The 18,921-nt window shown below is 53.0% G+C and overlaps 1 protein-coding gene across 1 annotated transcript in view; it reads right to left on the reverse strand.

The window, feature by feature from the left end:
• LOC131586388 (zinc finger protein 208-like) overlaps positions 1–18,921 on the reverse strand; it is a gene marked incomplete at its 5' end in the record, with an annotated part of 150,206 nt that overhangs the window by 73,909 nt on the left and 57,376 nt on the right. The window contains one exon of the mRNA XM_058853220.1: positions 10,708–11,155. Coding sequence (XP_058709203.1) covers positions 10,708–11,155 — 448 coding nt within the window. The remainder of the gene's footprint in view (positions 1–10,707; positions 11,156–18,921) is intronic.

The following is an 18,921-nucleotide window of genomic DNA, read 5'->3' on the forward strand; positions in this document are numbered from 1 at the left end:
TCCCCCAGGGACCTTGCAGAGCCCCAGCCATGCTGTTTGCCCCCAGCCTGCCCACAGCCACCCTGGGGCTGCTCACGGGGGTTTTCTGTGCTGAGCTTTGGCCTGGGCGTGTTCTTGAGAGAGCCTGGGCAAGGAGCCTGGAGCCCCCAGGCCCTGCCCTGAGGCGTCAGCGCTGCCCCAGCAGTGCCCATGGCCTGTCCCTGCTGCAGCCCCGGCACTGCCACCCCCAGGGCTGTGCCCGGCCCCGAGAGCACTCAGGCCCTGCAGCAACACCAGGGCCAGGAGGGCAGCGGGGCAGTGGCACGGGAGCAGCACTGGCAACACCAAGTGCTGCTGCTCCTGGGCACAGCTGCTGTGCCAGCACTGATCTGCCCCCAGCTCTGCACACAGACACTGCTGCTGCAGCTCCAGAGAAGGGAACAGAAGGGGGATCTCTGCAGAAAACTTTGCTGGGAGATCCTTTAGTTCCTTTAAAGCCACCAAGAGCACAGGTCCTCACTGACACAGTCTGTGGCCAAAGGGAAGATGGAGAGAAACAAAATGAGAAATGGCTCAAAACGATGACATTTCTTTGCAGACACTATGAGAAAACCAAAACAATGGGAAAAAACCAATCAAACCAACAAGAAGTATCCAAGATTAGTTTTATTAAAAGTCATTTGCAAGTGATTAAAAATCACTTTATTACAAGTGATTTGCAGAAATTGGCAAGCAGTTTCTGAAACCATCCAGTCATCATTCTCCACACTGCAGCCTTGAGCTCCTGGTTCCTCAGGCTGTAGATGAGGGGGTTCAGGGCTGGAGGCACCATTGAGTACAGAACTGACAGGGCCAGATCCAGGGATGGGGAGGAGATGGAGGGGGGCTTCAGGTAGGCAAATGTGCCAGTGCTGATAAACAGGGAGACCACAACCAGATGAGGGAGGCAGGTGGAAAAGGCTTTGTGCCGTCCCTGCTCAGAGGGGATCCTCAGCACAGCCCTGAAGATCTGCACATAGGAGAAAACAATGAACACAAAACAGCCAAGTGCTAAACAGATAGAAAAAAAAAGAAGCCCAAGTTCCCTGAGGTTTGAGTGTGAGCAGGAGAGCTTGAGGATCTGTGGGATTTCACAGAAGAACTGCCCAAGGGCATTGCCCTGGCAGAGGGGCAGGGAAAATGTATTGGCTGTGTGCAGCAGAGCATTGAGAAAGCCACTGGCCCAGGCAGCTGCTGCCATGTGGGCACAAGCTCTGCTGCCCAGGAGGGTCTCATAGTGCAGGGGTTTGCAGATGGACACGTAGCGGTCGTAGCACATGATGGTCAGCAGGGAAAACTCTGCTGAGACAAAAAATAAAAAAAAAATAGTTGGACTGCACATCCTGTGTAGGAGATGTCTCTGGTGTCCCAGAGGGAATTGTGCATGGCTTTGGGCACAGTGGTGCAGATGGAGCCCAGGTTGCTGAGGGCCAGGTTGAGCAGGAAGAAGAACATGGGGCTGTGCAGGTGGTGGCTGCAGGCTACGGCGCTGATGATGAGGCCGTTGCCCAGGAGGGCAGCCAGGGAGATGCCCAGGAAGAGGCAGAAGTGCAGGAGCTGCAGCTGCCACGTGTCTGCCAATGCCAGCAGGAGGAAGTGGCTGATGGAGCTGCTGTTGGACATTTGCTGTGGATGCACATGGGAACCTGTTCATGGACAAAGGGCAGTGACAAGTCAGGAGAGGCTGCTTTGATCCAAACCTGGGCCATTCCCTGTAGATTGTCCCACTGGAACTCACCCACCCTTGTTCCTGCTCTGGGAAAACTTCACCCAGGTCTCTGCCTGAGCTCCAGCTGTGCTGTCTGAGTGTGCCAGGAGCAGCCAGGCCTGTGCCTGGGGGCTCTCCAGGAGCCATCCCTGCCCTGCTGCCCTGGGTTTGTGGCCATGCGGCAGAGGGACAAGGCTTGATATTCATGATTTGTGAGGGGAATCACTCTTAATGCAGAAGGGCTTATTGCCATCTTTACTGCCACTTCTAAAAGACATTGAGAGCAGGAAGAAATTTTAGACATTCTTTCCCTGCCCACAAACCATTCTTGGTTCTCTGAGGTCAGAAATCCCCAGCATTTCTGCTGCACTCAGAATTTCCCACTGAGACACATGAGAGGCAAAGGATTCCCTGTGGCTTAGGGAAGGTGAGGGGCTGGATGGGCTTGTTCCCAACTGCCCTGGGTTTGCACCTTTGGCTGGAATCAGAGCACAATCACACTCCTGTGTCACCCTGGCATAAACCAGACCCTGCCCAGAGCAGAGGGATCCCTGAATGTCTCACCCTCTCTAAAGGTCTCTGGGCAAGGTCTCAGCACCCCCCTCTGTCAAGGACACTCACGGCTCCCTTGGCAAAGCCAACAGCATTTCCTCAGCTGTGGCATCTCTGCCCTTCCCTGTGGGACATTCAGGGAACTCTGAGAGGCTCTGGCACAGATTTGCAGCCAGGAGGGCAGCTCAGAGCTTGGAAGGACACAGCAAGGAGATCCCCAGGTGTGCCCATGATGGGATCTCAGGGAGGGGGCTCAGCTCCTTCCCCTTTCCCATGGACTGCTTTGCCCACAGCTCCACAGGTCACAGGGAAGCTGGGACACCCCATTCCCATGGACACACCTGCCTGGCAGCAATCCCAAGGGCAGGGCCTGACTCAGCTGCTGCAGATGGCAGAGGCTCCCTGAGAGCCCCAGATACCAATGACAATATCAGAGCAGTGCATTTAGGCTGTTTAGGAGGCTCCCAGCAGAGAGACTGAGCACCCAAACTTACAATTCTGGCATCTCTGTAAATGTTCAAACATTACTTTGCAGATCCTGGTGTGTCCCTTTCAACTCAGAATGTTCTGTGATTCTGGGATTACAATTCCTCTTCTGCTTCTCTCATCCCCTTGTTATCTAAAATAAAAAGAGAAAAAAACTCCTTGCAACAGTGTTAGAACAGTAAAGTAAGAAACAGACTTTTATTGGAAACTTCCAGGTATCCCAGTGGAGATGTGGGACACCCGGCCCCTTATTTCAACAATTTATTAAGGTTGACTAATTATGATATTTAACAGAAACATTCAATAGAAGATTCAGTTACCCCAGTTACACACCCCAGGGTCAACCCACTGGAGCAGGTCCAAGGGCTACTTTGCCCCACTTTCTGTTATGACTGTTCATATTCTGGTTAAAAAACAATATGTTCTTCTTGTAGCTCCTCTCCCTGATGATAAGACTATTTAGTATTTCAGAAATGTATTTAGAAGATGAGATTATTGTTCTAAAATCTAAGAGAAAGGTTAGGAAACATACTAGAGTTAATTAAGGATAATAGTTATATAAGTATATAATAGTAGTTTAATAGAGTTAATTAAGGATTCTAATTTTATATCTATATAATAACAGTTTACAGATCTAAAAGTATATCAAACATATATAAAAAGCAAAAGTCTTTTTGTCATCTTCTCAACTTTCCCACCCTGCTTAAAGCAAGAAATTGAAAACAGTCTCAGGAAAGCTCCTGATCTTGACAGCAATCTGAGTCTCACCTTCTTTTGGGCAGTGTCCTCTGGAGCTGTGTCCAGGCAGGTCTGGAGCTGGGAGCAGCCCTGCCCCACACAGCCCCTCTCAGCAGCAGCACCTGCCCTGCTCAGGGTGGCTCCTTCCCCCCACAGCTTCTCCCCAGCGCTGGGAGCAGCTCCCCGGGCCGGCTGAGAGCTGTCCCTGGCAGGCAGCAGAGTCCCTGCCCCAGCACAGCGCCCTGGGCTGCAGGACCCTGCTCTGCAGGACAGCCCTGGGCACCCCTGGCTGCTCTACACAAGGGACAGGCAGAGAATGTACTCACAGAGTCTGTAGGCACTGGCATGTTCCAGCTTGAGGAGATGCCTCCAGGAGCTGCAGCTGCATTGTCCTGCAGCCAGAGGCTTCCTGTGTCAAGGGCTGGCAGTGATTCTGCCCCAGGCACTTCTCAGCACCTTCCCAGCCCTGACTGATTGAAGCTCTCTGTGCCTCTGGGCTGTGCCCAGGGTGGCTGCAGGCAGTGCCCCAGCCCTGCTGGGCTGGCAGAAGAGCTGCTCAGCAAGGGAAATTTGCTTTTGAAGCTCTTCTTGGTTTCCAGGAGCTGCCTCTGTGCCAGGAGCCTGGCCCAGCTCAGCAGCACAGACACAGCAGCAGGACTTTAATGAGCCTCTTGGGGCTTTGTGCTCAGGCCAGGAACATCAGTCCCTGAGAGGGAGGGGAAGAAAGCTCTCAAGAACTCCAAGTCAGAATCCAACTCCAAAGTTTCTTTCACTTTTAATGGGTCCCACTGAGGGACGTGGCTGAGAAAGTGTCCCCAGGCCCCAGGCAGAGCAGAGAACTGGAGGCACTGATGACAGCTGGGGACAAAGAGAAGCCAAGTCTTGGTGCCCTGGGCCACAGCAGCCAATGCTGTGCCACCAAGGGCTGTGAGGAGACACCTTGTCCTGAGGCCCTGGGGCCTCCTGGCACAGCCCCAGCAAGGCTGGCCACTGTCACCCCCTTGGCCTGCCCTCAGCATCCCCCCTAGCCCACATGCCAGTGGCCTCAGGGATCTGCTGGAAGGAGTCCCTGGGGAGCCTTGCTCAGGAATGGCCCTGGGGGGCTCCTTCATGCTCCCAGGGACTGCAGCTTTTTCAAAGGACTTTGGCTTTTGCTTTGGAGTCTCTGAGAGCTTTGTGCAATCCTGGCCTCCAATTATCTGCTGTAATTAGTCCCTTGAGAGGCTTTGTCAGTAACAACACTCAGTGGGGCTCATTAATGCTTCAAGGTACTTCAGGTTCTTAAGGCACTTTCCTTTTTCCTTCCCACACTGCGTCTCTGAGAAGTTTGTGCAATCAGGGCCCCAATTATCTGCTTTAATGAGTCCCTTGGGAGCTTTGCATTGACACTCAGTGGGGCTCATCAATACTTTGAGTAGCTGAAAAACTCAGGGGTTTTTCAGCTACTTTGGATTTTCCTTTCCACACTGAGTCTCTGGGAGGTTTTTGTGGTATCCTGGCCTCCAGTTCTGTCCTCCAAGGAGTCCATGAGGAGCCTGTGTTTGGGATGGACCACAGTGGGATCCATTAGTGCCTTGAGAAACTTTGGGTATTTCCTCTGACTTGGACTCCTGGAAAGGTTTGTGCAATCTCCTCTCAGGCTCTGAGGTTCAAGGGCTCAGCTCCAAATGCACCACGGGGCTCATTAGGATCAAGCAAGTCCTGAGAAACCATGGCTGTGCCTTGATTTCCCACTGGTCTGGTACAGTTCTTAGGAAAGTTTCCTACAATAGTTATGGAGAAATTGTTCAAAGAGCTTCTAAGAAATGTGTATTCCTATTTTAAAGGGTGCCTTTTATTCCTGTTCTCTTTAGAGCAGAGGTGATTGCAGCATTCAATGATGGATATTGATCCAGGGTCTCTCCTAAGGAGGTCTGGCCAGGTCAGAGAAGCTGTGCCTTGAGGTCTGACCCAGTGGGGACAACCTTGCTCCACATTCCCCAGCCCCATCCTGTCTCTCCTCCCTCACCTGGGACCTGCTTTGCTCACAGAACTGGCTGTACTCAGGCAAAGAGGGGTTTTCCTTCTTGTATTTCAGCAATCTAAAACTGCTGAGTTTCCCTATGGAAAACAGACACCCTCCTCAAGTGTGTGCCAAGCCCAAGGTGCCACCAAGGAGGTCCCCCTTCCCCAAGGCAGAACCACACAAGGAATGTTTCAGACACACAGGAGTTCTACAATAAACACAACCCCAGAGTTGGCTGAAGGCAGAATTAGAGCAGCTGCTGAAGGACAGACAAGCTTTGAACTCCTTGCAGCTGAAAGCACCAAGTGTGTTTTTGGGAGGTGAGTGAGTGAAGCAAGAGTGAGGGAAGGGAAATGCAGAGAGCCCTGGAAGTGTTTCTGTGCAGACAGGCTGCTGCAAGGGCAGCATTGGCCTTCTCTGGGGAAAACAGTGAGGGAGGTCGGAGCAGAGTGACCTCCCCAGTGACCTCGAGATGTCACACAGCCACCTGGGATGTCACAGCCCACTCAGTGGTGTCACACAACCTGCCCCAGGATGTCACACCACCTTTCTGTGATGTCACATCTCTTCCTATATGCCACAAAACCACCTCGTGATGTCACATAGCGTTCTGTGATATCACACAGCAATATTTGATGTCATATTTCCCTCTATGATCTCACAGTTGGCACTGTGATGTCATACAACCTGTCCTGAGATGTCACACAACCTGTCCTGAGATGTCACATGGCTCTTCTATGATGTCACTGCCCACTCTAGGATTTCATATCACAACCATGTGGTGCCACAGTCTGCTCAGTGATGTCACAACCCACTAAGTGATATCACCCAGACCATGCTGTGATGTCATACAGCCATACTGTGATGTCACACCCTGCTTTCTGATGTCACACATTCCACTCTGTGATGCCGTAGCTGCTCAGTGACCTCACACAACAAACTCTGTGATGTCACAGCCCCAGCTGTGACCTCACACAACCCACTCAGAGCTGTCACACAGCCCCTTTCTGACATCACAGCTGCTCTGGGGCTCCAGGACACAGCCACAGAGGTGCTGCTGTGACACAGCCCCCTCTGGGACATCCCACAGCCCCTGCCAGTGCTGAGCCCCTGGGAGCTCTGTCTGGGCCTGCTGGTGTCCCTGAGCTGCCCTGGCAGGGCCCCAGCCCTGCTGGGCTGTGCTCAGGAGCTGCTCCTGGCCAGAGCTGTCTCTCTGCAGCGCTGCCCTTGCCAGGAGCTGCCTCTGGGCCAGGAGCCCGGCCCAGCTCAGCAGCACAGACACAGCACCAGCATTTTCATCACCCTCTCAGGCCTTTGGGGCTCTTTGCATCACACTCAGTCCCTCAGAGTGTGCTCCAAAAACTTCTCAAGAGCTCCAGGTCAGATTGAAACACTGAAATTTCTTGTAGTTGAAATGAGAGACACGAGTGAGAAAGCGTCCCCAGGTTCCAGGTAGAGCAGAAGACTGGAGGCCCTGATGGCAGCTGGGGACAAGCAAGGGAAAGGTGTCTGTGGTGCTGAGCAAAGCTGGATGTGTTTCAGGAATGCCAAGGGCCAAGGGCTGAGCCCCAGCCCCTGGCAAGGCAGATGCTGTCCCTCCCTCATTGCTCAGGGCTCTTCCCGGGGCACTGGCATGTGGGGATGTGCAATGCCAAGGGCAGCACCATGGGGCGGCCCCTGCCAGGCTGCTGAGCAGGGACAAGGAGGCAATGAGGCCCCAGGGCTGCCAGGGTCACTTGTCCCCTTCTGGCTTTGTCTTGGTTCTAGAAGACAGGTGTCTGCTAGCGAGAGCAGGAGCTTCCCTTGGGATGAAAGAATGTGGACCCCCCTCCCTCCGAATTATTATAAATTTGAAATCAAGGGGCTTTCAGGCAGAGATCTGGGGATAGGAATAACCGTTCTTTACTAGTATAATCAGGCAAACAAACAACAATAACTACAGCATTAGCAAGAAACCAGAACCAGGGGCCCCAGGACAGCCTTCTTGGCTGGGACGGGATGGAGGAGAGGCTTTGTTTCACAGACCCCCTCGGGTGGGCAGTCCCGGTGCTCCTGCAGGGCTCTGAGGAACACTCAGCTGGAACAGCAGGGATGAGCTGAGATCCTGGGCTGGTGGCTGAGGTGGATCAGCAGCTCCGCGGCGGTGCCTGGCACTGCCACACGTCCCGGCAGGACAGGGGGTGCGAGGCCACCAACAAAGAGGGAAGGAGAAGAAGCAGCAGCTCCGTCTGGGTGATGGCGAAAATTCCCTTCTCCCCACCGCAGCAGCTCTGTGACCCAGCAAACGAATGTCTTTTCCCGAAGCCAAAGAAAGCCAGCCAAAAACTGTCCCCACCCTCCTTTCCTGCCCCCTTCCCCCGCTGGGCCTGGCCACTCTTTTTCCTTTATCAATCACCCACTAAATACCCACAGTTAGGTTGTCTCCGCAGCTAATGGGTAAAAATTCCATAAGCAGGCCAGAAGGACAAAAAAAAAAAAAAAAAAAAAAAAAGGACACCTAACCTAACACCAACGTCGCCTCAGGCCCAGCAGCCATGGCCAAAGGGCTGCACAAGTTGCCTCTGGCAGGGCCTTGCAGCTGCTGCCCATCCCTGTGCCCTCTCCAGCCCAGGCTGCCCTGTGGTGTCCATGCCCTGCGCCTCTGTCCCTGCAGGCTGTCGTCATCCCCCAGCTGCCCCACCTCGCTGGCCCCTTCCTTTGCTGACAGCTCTGTGTCCTGCCTGCCTCTGCCTGGCCACACAAAGCCTTGGGCTGCTCCAGACTCCTTCTGGGGGATGTGTTGCACCACAGCCCTGCCCTGGGACACAAATTCCTTCCTCCTGGTGTCCACTCTGGGCCTCCCCAGCTGCACTTGCCATCCATTTTTCTTTCTCTGTCTCTTTCCCACTATGTCAAAAGGATTCACCATCTCTAAAACCGCTCTTTAAACACTCTCATGGCTCTCCTCCACTGTCCTCAGTCTCCACCCCATGGAGCACAGAGCTCCTTTGTTGCTATAGAGTGGTCATGTGCCTGAGGCCTCAAAACCCCACCTTGGCAGATCTCTGAATTTTCTGCAAGGTGTTTCCAAATTAAAACCATCTTCTCATAGTGTAAGAATATCACCAGAGGTGACGGCCAACCCAACATCTCTATCCCAGCAGCTTTTTTCTGGGAACAAGCCTTAGATATACAGAATTTGGGAGGCCAAATTAAAAATAAACCCTGGACAAGAAGTCTGGTGCTTTTCCACAGGAAGGAAGGAACAGAGCCCCACTGTTTCAGGGGAAGATGTGTCAAGACCACCAGAGGCCAAGACCAGCCAGAGCTGGCAGGTTTTTCTGGGAGATACACTTGGATACAGGAAATTTTTTAAGGAGAGTACCAGTTTTGCCATGGGCATCTGAAAAGACAGATGGTATTCCCTTGTTAATCATGTGGGACAAATTGCATTAGGGTTCAATTCCACCTGCCCAATATTTACGCATAAACCTTTGACAAAGTCTGGGGCTAGGATTGGATCTCCTCTCTTAGAAGGAATTTAAAAGTCTAGGCATCCTGGAAGGATTGGACGATCCCTGGTGGCTGCTGGGTGTCATTTCTTCACCTCATGACCCAGCAGGAGTTTCTCCAATAAAGAAATAAAGCTTTTGCCTGAAGCTCCCACTCTGCCCATGACAGGAAGCCCTGGGAGTGTCTGTGACATCCCGGCTCTTTGGCAGCCTGGGGACTCCTGGGATGTCACCATGGAGCCCCCAGGAGTGCCTGTGACAGAGCAGTGCCTTTGCAGCCCAAGGTCCCTTGGGATGTCACCATGGAATTGCTGGGACTGCATCTGACCACACGGCTCTTCAGCATCCCGAGAAACCCCTGAGAGGTCTCTGTGGAGCCCCTGTCTCTGCCTGTGACATTCCAGCTCTTGAACAGCCTGGAGACTCTTGAAATGTCCCCACGGTGCCCCACTGAGGGTCTGTAACAAATCTGATCCTTGGTAGACAACCATCACCACAACCTTTCGCTATGGTCTGTTTCCATGGCAATCACATCCACCTGTTGCTATGGTCTGTTTCCATGACAACCATCACAGCCCCTGTTGCTATGATCAGACCCTTGGCAGCTCCATGGAGACCCCATGCCAGGGGTGGTTGCCATGGACACCAGCTCAGGCCTGGAGCCAGAGCCCATTGCCATGGCAACCATTTGCAGTCCCATCCCCAGGCTCATGGGATCACAGAGCCACAGAATTGGCTGAGTTGGGAGGGACCCATGGGGATCCTCCAGTCCAACTGCTGGCCCTGCACAGGACACCCCAACAATCCCAGCCTGGGCCTGGCAGCGCTGGCCAAACGCTGCTGGAGCTCAGCCAGCCCTGGAGCTGGGAGCCTTCCCTGGGGAGCCTGTTCAGTGCCCCAGCAGCCTCGCGGGAAAAACCTTTTCCTCACATCCAGCCTAAACCTGCCCGCCTCAGCTCCAGCCCCTCCCTCCACTCCTGTCCCTGGGCACCAGAGGGAAGAGGTTCCCACAGCCCCCAGCCAGGGACCTGCTCCCAAGGCTGCTGCCATGGCAACCAGGCCTGGCACCAGCTGGGATGCTCGGTTTCCACGGGCTGGGCTTCAGGAATGGCATTCCCCAATTTCCTGCTTCAGCTAAAACTGCATCGCTGCTCGCTTCCCTCCCACCTCCCATGGAAAGCAGAAAAGGCAAAGATCCCAGGCTGGGATAAGAACAATTTATTGAGAACAACAACGAGATAAGGAATGAAGAGGAGCAGAAACAACTTTGTATAACAGAAGGGATAACATAAACTACTTACAGGGAAAACTAAAAGACCACCGTCAGCTTTTTCCTGGCCACGTATTTCCTCCTGACAGGAAATGAAAACCTTCTTCTCTGGTGAGAGAGAGGGAGTCCTTTTCCTGCACCTGGAAACAACCTGAGATGGGACTGAATATAATGACATGGCCATCTCCAGACCCACACCTTCTTTGATCTCACATCATGTCACTGCCATAGGCAGGAAAAGGTACAGGTATCTTCCCAGCATGGATCACAGGGAACATGGATCACCAGGTCTCTTCCCAACGTGGGGCCCTCAATGGGGGATGAAGCTGGAGCTGTGGAGAAAGCTCTTCCTGCACTTTGGGGCATTTGCAGAGCTTCCCTTACTGGTGCCTCCGTTGGTGTCGGGTCAAGCTAGAGCTGTGGCAGAAACTCCTCCCACACTGGGGACACTCGTAGGGCCTCTCCCCAGTGTGGATGCGCCGGTGGGTGATGAGGGTGCAATTTCGCTTGAAGCCCTTCCCACAGTCAGAGCATCGGAAGGGCCTCTCCTCTCTGTGAATCCGCTGGTGCAGGAGAAGACTGGAGTTGGTCTGAAACCTCTTCCCACACTCAGAACACTCGTAGGGCCTCTCCCCAGTGTGGATGCGCTGGTGAATGATGAGTTTGGAGTTGTAGCTGAAGCCCTTCCCACATTCCCCACACTCATAGGGCCATTCCCCAGTGTGGATCATCTGGTGGCTGACCAGGTTTCTTCTGTGACTGAAGCTCTTCCCACACTCCAAGCACTTGTAGGGCTTCTCCCCATCCTGAACCTGCTCATGGACCACCAGCTCAGAGCCCTGGCTGGATCTCTGCCCACCTTCCTGGCACAGGGTGGGTCTTTCCTCCTCAGAGCACCCTGGGATGGGTTTGGAGCCCCTCCTCCTGCAAGATCTCTGGGGCTTTTCCTCCCTGTTGGACTCCTGCACTGTGGAGCTGCTCACAATGGCCTCTTCCATGAGGTTCTGCCATGGGGATTTGTCCTCCCTGGTCTCCATCCTCAGCTCCTTGTCTGGGGGAGGAAGGACAAGGAGAGGATGGGATTTGCCTCCGTGCCAGAGGGAAGGGGAAGGAGATCCCCCCAGTGCGTCCCCAGCAGGACGGCGTCGGCAGCGGGGTTGTCCTGCAGCCGGGGGCCATGCTGGGCTGGGAGATGGAGCAGGAGAGAGGGGGAAAGGGGCACTGACTTCCTCCTCACCTGCCTGGGTGTCCTGGGGTATCTTCCTCTTCCTCGCAGCCTCCTTCTCCATCCAGCCAAGCTTTGGGATTGGGAAATCCTGGTTTGGGAGAAAACAAGGAATGAGCACAATGAGTTTGAAGGTCTTTCTGTTCAAGTCCCTCTCTAGAAATCACCAGGGCATCTGGGGTGTCTTGGTTTGAAAGGAGAGGTGTTTGCTAAGGAAAGCAGAAGCCTCCATTGAAATGGATAAAAATGTAAACATCCCATCCCCTCCGAATTATTATAATCTTGAAATCAAAGTGCTCTCAGGTTACGATATGGGAAAAGGAATATAAGTTCTTTAATAATGAAGGAAAATGAAAATGCAGCAGTACTAAAAAAAAAAACAACAACAACAAAAAACCAACTCACCAACAGAGTCAGAATGCAACCTTACACACTGTTGGTCAGGGTTTTGGAAGTAATTTGATTAAATGGTGTCTGCAGTCCTCCTGGAGTGACACATGTGGTTCTGTTGAAGCAATGATCCCATAGAAGGGTGTATCTTAACTCTGAAGTTCTGATGCTGTAGATGGGTCCAGTCTCTCCTCTGGGAATCCTGTGGAGAAAGACTGCCTGTGGTGTTCTGATTCTGAAATTATATCCATGCGGGAATGCTTGGCTCCTCCCCCTGGGTGGAGCATCTCACAATGGGATGATGTCATTTTATCAGTCCTGCAGTGAGACTCAATGGCCCATTAACAGAAGATATTCCCCTGGAGGGAGGATGGGTGGTGGAAGAGATAAAGAACACTGCCCCACCCGGTTTTAACAGCTGGCCCATTAACAGAAGACATCCCCCAGTTATGAGGGATGGCTCATGAAAGAGATAAAGAAAACTGCTCTACCAGGTTTTAACAGATGGTGAGAGAATACATACTTTTGGTTACATCTTGCACTGCAACCCAGGACATGGGGTCCATAAAAACCTCCCAAACACCAAGATTCAGCCCTGAAAATGCCTCCCAGGAGTTCCTCATCTCTGGTCTCTCCCCTTTGGTGTTCAGGGGTTCCTCCCTGTCCCAGCTGCTGGGGGTCAGACTTGTACTGGGGGTCGCCTGTCTACTCAGTCCCAGGCTGATGGGAGTGCCAGGAATCCAAAAAGTTCCCCTGGTTCCATCTCTCCACTTAGGAATGCTGGGACCCCACAGTGTCCCCACAAGGGGCATTTTCCACTCAGCTTTGGAGTTCTTCATTCTCCAAACATCCCCTCCAAAAAATCCAATCCAGGGACACCCCAGGATATCTGGGCCAAGCTCCCCCTCCCTGGTCACCTGTGGGATGGGGGGTGATGATCCCATGGGTGGAGGCTGTGAATTCAGGGAGTGCTTGACCTCGTGCTTCCTTCTCCTTTCCCTGATCCTCCTTTGTCTCTCCTTCAGGCTGAAGAAGCTGCTACAAGTGTCAGAAACAAAACTCCAAGCCCCTTGGAGCTTCAATCAGCCCCACTGAGGGCAGGGACTGCCAAAGGCTCCCCAGGGACTGGCGAGAGCAGATCCTGGAGGCCAGGATTGCCGGGAGCCAAAGGCTCTGAGCAGGGAACTGCAATGCTGAGCAAGCCCTGGCTGGGTTGGAGGAAGCAGAAAGGCCAAGCCCTGAGCCCAGGCCTGGCACAGCAGGGCCTGTCCCTCACGGGTGGCTCGGGGCTCTTTGTGGGGCAGTGGGATGTGAGGGGCAGCAAGGACAAATGCCATAAACCTGTGTGACACTCCAGATCCTTATGGAACCAAGGGGCCAGAGTGACACCATGGGAAGTTGTGGAACCAAGGGGATCATTGTGGCACTCTTGGGCCCATGGAACCAAGGAACCAGTGGGACACTGTGGGGCCTCATGGAAACAAGAGGTCACTGTGAGTCTGCAGGGCTGTAACACCCCAGAACACTTCAATGCTGGTGGTAACCAAAGGTTCCTGTGCTTGAGTTTGGTGCACAGGAGAAACACCCACCAGATCTTCTCAACATGGTCAGATGCAAAGAATATTCTTGGTAGGAAGGGACGCACAAGGATCATCAAGTCCAACTCTTAAGTGAATGGCCCCACAAGGATTGAACCCACAGCCTTGGTGATACTGGCACCATGGTCTAACAACTGAGCTAAAAGGTCAAAATGACACAAAATTTAACTGTTAAAATATAGACAATCAAGGAATTTTGGGAAAGGGTTTAATACAGCATCCAATTGAACATAAAACACTTACCATAGCATTAACTTTGCAAACTTAGATCATTTAACCTAAAAACTGCTAACCCTTAAGATTTTAGGTAACATTAAGATATCCAAAAATAATCCAGGCACATTGGATAAGAAGGGGAATAAAAAGAGACCAGAAACACATAAGATCCACAGAAAAAGACTTTCAGGATGATCCCAGTCACTCCCTCTACAGTCCCAGTCCCTCCCAGAATGAGCTGTTGCACCCAGTCACCCCTAGATCCTCCCAGTATGATTCCAGTCATGGCCAGAGTGACTCCCTCTCACTCCCAGAATGGGCCCAGTTGCTCCCAGTCACCTCCAGCATGGTTCCAGTCATAGCCGGCACCTTTCCAATCACTCTCAGTATAATCCCAGCTAGTTCCAGTAGGATCCCAGTATTACCCCAGCATGGGCACAGCTGCTCCCAGGATTATCCAGTGTGGTTCCAGTTGCTCCCATTTACCTGCACTGTGGTTTCAGTCTATCCCAGTCTATCCCAGTTGCTCCCAGCCACTCCCAGTCACCCTGAGTGCAGTCCCAGTTGCTGCCAGTATGGTCCCAGTCTTGCCCAGCATGGTTCCAGTTGCTCCCCGTTCCTCCCAGTGTGATCCCAGTTGCACCCAGTTGCCCCCAGTATAGTCCTAGTCACTCCCCAGATGGTCCCAGCTACTCCCAGCAAAGTTGCAGTCATTCCCAGTTGCCCCCAGTGTAGACCCACTCACTCCCAGTTGCTCCCAGTTTTCCCCAGCATGGGGTCCCAGTTGTCCCCAGCATGGGGTCCCAGTTATCCCCAGCGTGGTTCCTATTTATTCCCGGTGTGTTCCCAGTCATCCCCAGTATGGTTACAAACTCTCCCAGTATATTGCAGTTGCCCTCAGCATACCCATAGCCATTCCCAGACACTCTTAGTAATCCCAGTCAGGTGCTTGTTATTCCAGTATGATCTCAGTCACTCCCAGTCTATCCCAGTCCAGCACTCCCTGAACTCACAGCCCCCCATCCGTGGGATCATCACCCCCCATCCCGAAGGTGACCAGGGTGGGGGAGCTTAGCCCAGATATCCTGGGGGGATCCTGGGTTGGGTTTTTGGGGGTGATTATTGGACAATGAAGAACTCCAAAGTTCTTCAGTGGAAAATGAGTTCTTTGAGTGGAAAATGCCCCTTGGGGGGACATTTGGGGTTCCCTGTGGCAGCTGCTGGCAGAGGCAGCCTGAAGGAGCAGAGCCCTGTGTCCCCCAGGACCCCAAAGTGGGGAGCACAGAGAGAAGGAGTGCCGCAATTCATGGGACCCTCAACAGCCTGGAGAGAGGGAGGGGTGTCTCCATGGACCACCTGCACCCCCCAGAGGAGAATAAGGTGAGCAGGGACCCTAGGACACCCCAAAACTTCCAGCATTCCTAAGTGGGGAGATGGAAACACGAAAATCTTCAGATTCCTGGCACTCCCAGCAGCCTGGGCAGGGCAGGGACCGACTAGACAGGGGACCCCCAGTACAAGCGTGCCCCCAGCAGCTGGAACAGGGGGGAAACCCTGAACACCAAAAGGGAGAGAACAGAGATGGGGAACTCTTGGGAGGCATTTTCACAGCTGAATTTTTGTGGTGTAAAATTTTTATGGACTCCATGTCCTAGGTTGCAATGCAAGATGTAACCAAAAGTATATATTCTATCACCATCTGTTAAAACCTGGTAGAGCAGTTTTCTTTATCTCTTTCATCACCCATCCCTCATAACTGGGGGATATCTTCTGTTAATGGGCCAGCTGTTAAAACCAGGTGGGGCAGTGTTCTTTATTTCTTCCACCACCCATCCTCCCTCCAGGACGATATCTTCTCTTAATGGGCCATTGAGTCTCACTGCAGGACTGATAAAATGACATCATCCCATTGTGAGATGCTCCACCCAGGGGGAGGAGCCAAGCATTCCTGACTGGATATAATCTGAGAATCAGAACACCACAGGCAGTCTTTCTTTACTGGATTCCCAGAGGAGAGACCAGACCCATCTACAGCACCGGAAGTTCAGAGGTAAGCTACAATCTTCTATGGGATCATTGCTTCATCAGAACCACATCTGTCACTCCAGAAGGACTGCAGCCACCATTTAATCGGACTGCTACCAGCACCCTGACCAACAGGGTGTCAGGTTGTATTCTGACACTGTGGGTGGGCTGGTTTTTTGTTGGTTTTTTTTTTTTTTTTTTTGTACGACTACGTTTTCATTTTCAATTTTTTTAGTAAAGAACTATTGTTCCTATTCCCATATCGTAACCTGAGAGCAATTTGATTTCAAGATTATAATAATTTGGAGGGGGATGGGATGTTTACATTTTTATCCATTTCAGTGGAGATTTCTGCCTTCCTTAGCAAACACCTTTCCTTTCAAACCAAGACACCTTAGATGCCTGGGTGACTTCTAAAGATGGACTTGGTAAGAGGGATCATAAAACTCCATGTCCTTATTCCATGTTTTCTCCCAAACCAGGATTTCTCATTCCAAGACCTTGGCTGGATAAAGAAGACAGCTGCGAGGAAGAGGAAAATGCCCCAGGACACCCAGGCAGGTGAGGAGGAAGTCAGTGCCCCTTTCCCCCTCTCTCCTGCTCCATCTCCCAGCCCAGCATGGCCCCCGGCTGCAGGACAACCCCGCTGCCGACGCCGTCCTGCCGGGGACGCACTGGGGGGATCTCCTTCCCCTTCCCTCTGGCACGGAGGCAAATCCCATCCTCTCCTTGTCCTTCCTCCCCCAGACAAGGAGCTGAGGATGGAGACCAGGGAGGACAAAACTCTGCAGCAGAACCTCGTGGAAGAGGCCGTTTTGAGCAGCTCCACAGCGCAGGAGTCAAGCAGGGAGGAAAAGCTTCAGAGATCCCAGAGGAGGAGGGGCTCCAAACCCATCCCAGGGTGCTCTGAGGAGGAAAGACCCACCCTGTGCCGGGAAGGCGGCCGGAGATCCAGCCAGGGCTCTGAGCTGCTGGTCCATGAGCAGCTTCAGGATGAGGAGAAGCCCTACAAGTGCTTGGAGTGTAGGAAGAGCTTCAGCCAGAGCAACAGCCTGATCTGCCACCAGATGATCCACACTGGGGAATGGCCCTACGAGTGTGGGGAATGTGGGAAGGGCTTCAGCTTCAGCTCCCAACTCATTATCCACCAGCGCATCCACACTGGGGAGAGGCCCTACGAGTGTCCCGAGTGTGGGAAGAGGTTTCAGACCAGCTCCCATCTCCTTGTGCACCAGCGGATTCACACGGATGAGAGGCCCTTCCGCTGCCCCGACTGTGGGGAGGGCTTCAAGCAAAACTCCCACCTTGTCAAGCACCGGCGCATCCACACTGGGGAGAGGCCCTACGAGTGTCCCCAGTGTGGGAAGAGCTTCTCAGTCAAATCTAACTTGACCAGACACCAACGGAGGCATCAGTAAGGGAAGCCCTGCGAGTGCTCCAAGTGCAGGAAGAGCTTTGTGCACTGCTCCAGCTTCATCCCCCCTTGGAGGATCCACATTGGGAAGAGACCTGGTGATCCATGTTCCCTGTGATCCATGCTGGGAAGACACCTGTACCTTTCCCTGCTCATGGTAATGGCATGATGTGGGATCAAAGAACGTGAGAGTCTGACCGTGTCCCTGTCATTATGTTCAATCCCATCTCAGGTTGCCAGGGGCAGGAAACGGACTCCCTCTCTCTCACCTGAGGATAAGAATGTCCTTTCTTGGCAGGAGGAAATATGTGGCCAGGATGAGCCAGTCGGTGGCATTTTAGTTTTCTCTGTGAATAGTTTGTCTTATCCCTTCTGTTATCAAAATTGTTTCTATCTCTGTTTGTTCCTTATCCCATTGCTCTTCTCAATAGTTCTTATCCCAGCCTGGGATCTTTGCCTTTTCTGCTTTCCATGGAAGGCAAGAGGGAAGCGAGCAGCAATGCACTTTTAGCAGGAACAGGAAATTGGGGAATGCCATTCCTGAAGCCCAGCCCATGGAAACCGAGCATCCCAGCTGGTGCCAGGCCTGGTTGCCATGGGCAGCAGCCTTGGGAGCGGGTCCCTGGCTGGGGGCTGTGGGAACCTCTTCCCTCTGGTGCCCAGGGACAGGAGTGGAGGGAGCGGCTGGAGCTGAGGCGGGCAGGTTTAGGCTGGATGTGAGGAAAAGGTTTTTCCCGTGAGGCTGCTGGGGCACTGAACAGGCTCCCCAGGGAAGGCTCCCAGCTCCAGGGCTGGCTGAGCTCCAGCAGCGTTTGGCCAGCGCTGCCAGGCCCAGGCTGGGATTGTTGGGGTGTCCTGTGCAGGGCCAGCAGTTGGACTGGAGGATCCCCATGGGTCCCTCCCAACTCAGCCAATTCTGTGGCTCTGTGATCCCATGAGCCTGGGGATGGGACTGCAAATGGTTGCCATGGCAACGGGCTCTGGCTTCAGGCCTGAGCTGGTGTCCATGGCAACCACCCCTGGCATGGGGTCTCCATGGAGCTGCCAAGGGACTGACCATAGCAACAGGGGCTGTGATGGTTGCCATGGAAACAGACCATAGCAACAGGGGCTGTGATGGTTGCCTACCAAGGGTCAGATTTGTTACAGGCTCTCAGAGGGGCTCTATGGGGACATTCCAAGAGTCTCCAGGCTGTTCAAGAGCTGGAATGTTACAGGCAGAGACAGCGGCTCCACAGAGACCTCCTAGGGGTTTCTGGGGATGCTGAAGAGCCGTGTGGTCAGACACAGTCCCAGCAATTCCATGGTGACATCCCAGGGGACCTTGGGCTGCAAAGGCACCGCTCTGTCACAGGCACTCCCGGGGGCTCCACGGTGACATCCCAGGAGTCCCCAGGCTGCCAAAGAGCCGGGATGTCACAGACACTCCCAGGGCTTCCTGTCATGGGCAGAGTGGGAGCTTCAGGCTAAAGCTTTATTTCTTTATTGGAGAAATTCCTGCTGAGTCATGAGGTGGAGAAATGACACCCAAAAGCCACCAGGAATCCTCAAAACCCTCTAGGATGCCTAGACTTTTTAATTCCTTCTAAGAGAGGAGACTGGGGTGGCTGTCTACTCCAATCCCGGTCCCAGGCTTTGTTTATGTGTAAAAGACTGGACAGGTGGAATTGAACCATAATGCAATTTGTCCCACAGGTTTAACAATGGAATACCATCCATCTTTTTTGTTGCCCATTGCCAAAATTGGTACTCTCCCTTAAACATTTCTTTTATTCAAGGGTATCT

The sequence above is a fragment of the Poecile atricapillus genome, chromosome 19 (assembly GCF_030490865.1).
Source record: "Poecile atricapillus isolate bPoeAtr1 chromosome 19, bPoeAtr1.hap1, whole genome shotgun sequence".
Taxonomy (NCBI): domain Eukaryota; kingdom Metazoa; phylum Chordata; class Aves; order Passeriformes; family Paridae; genus Poecile; species Poecile atricapillus.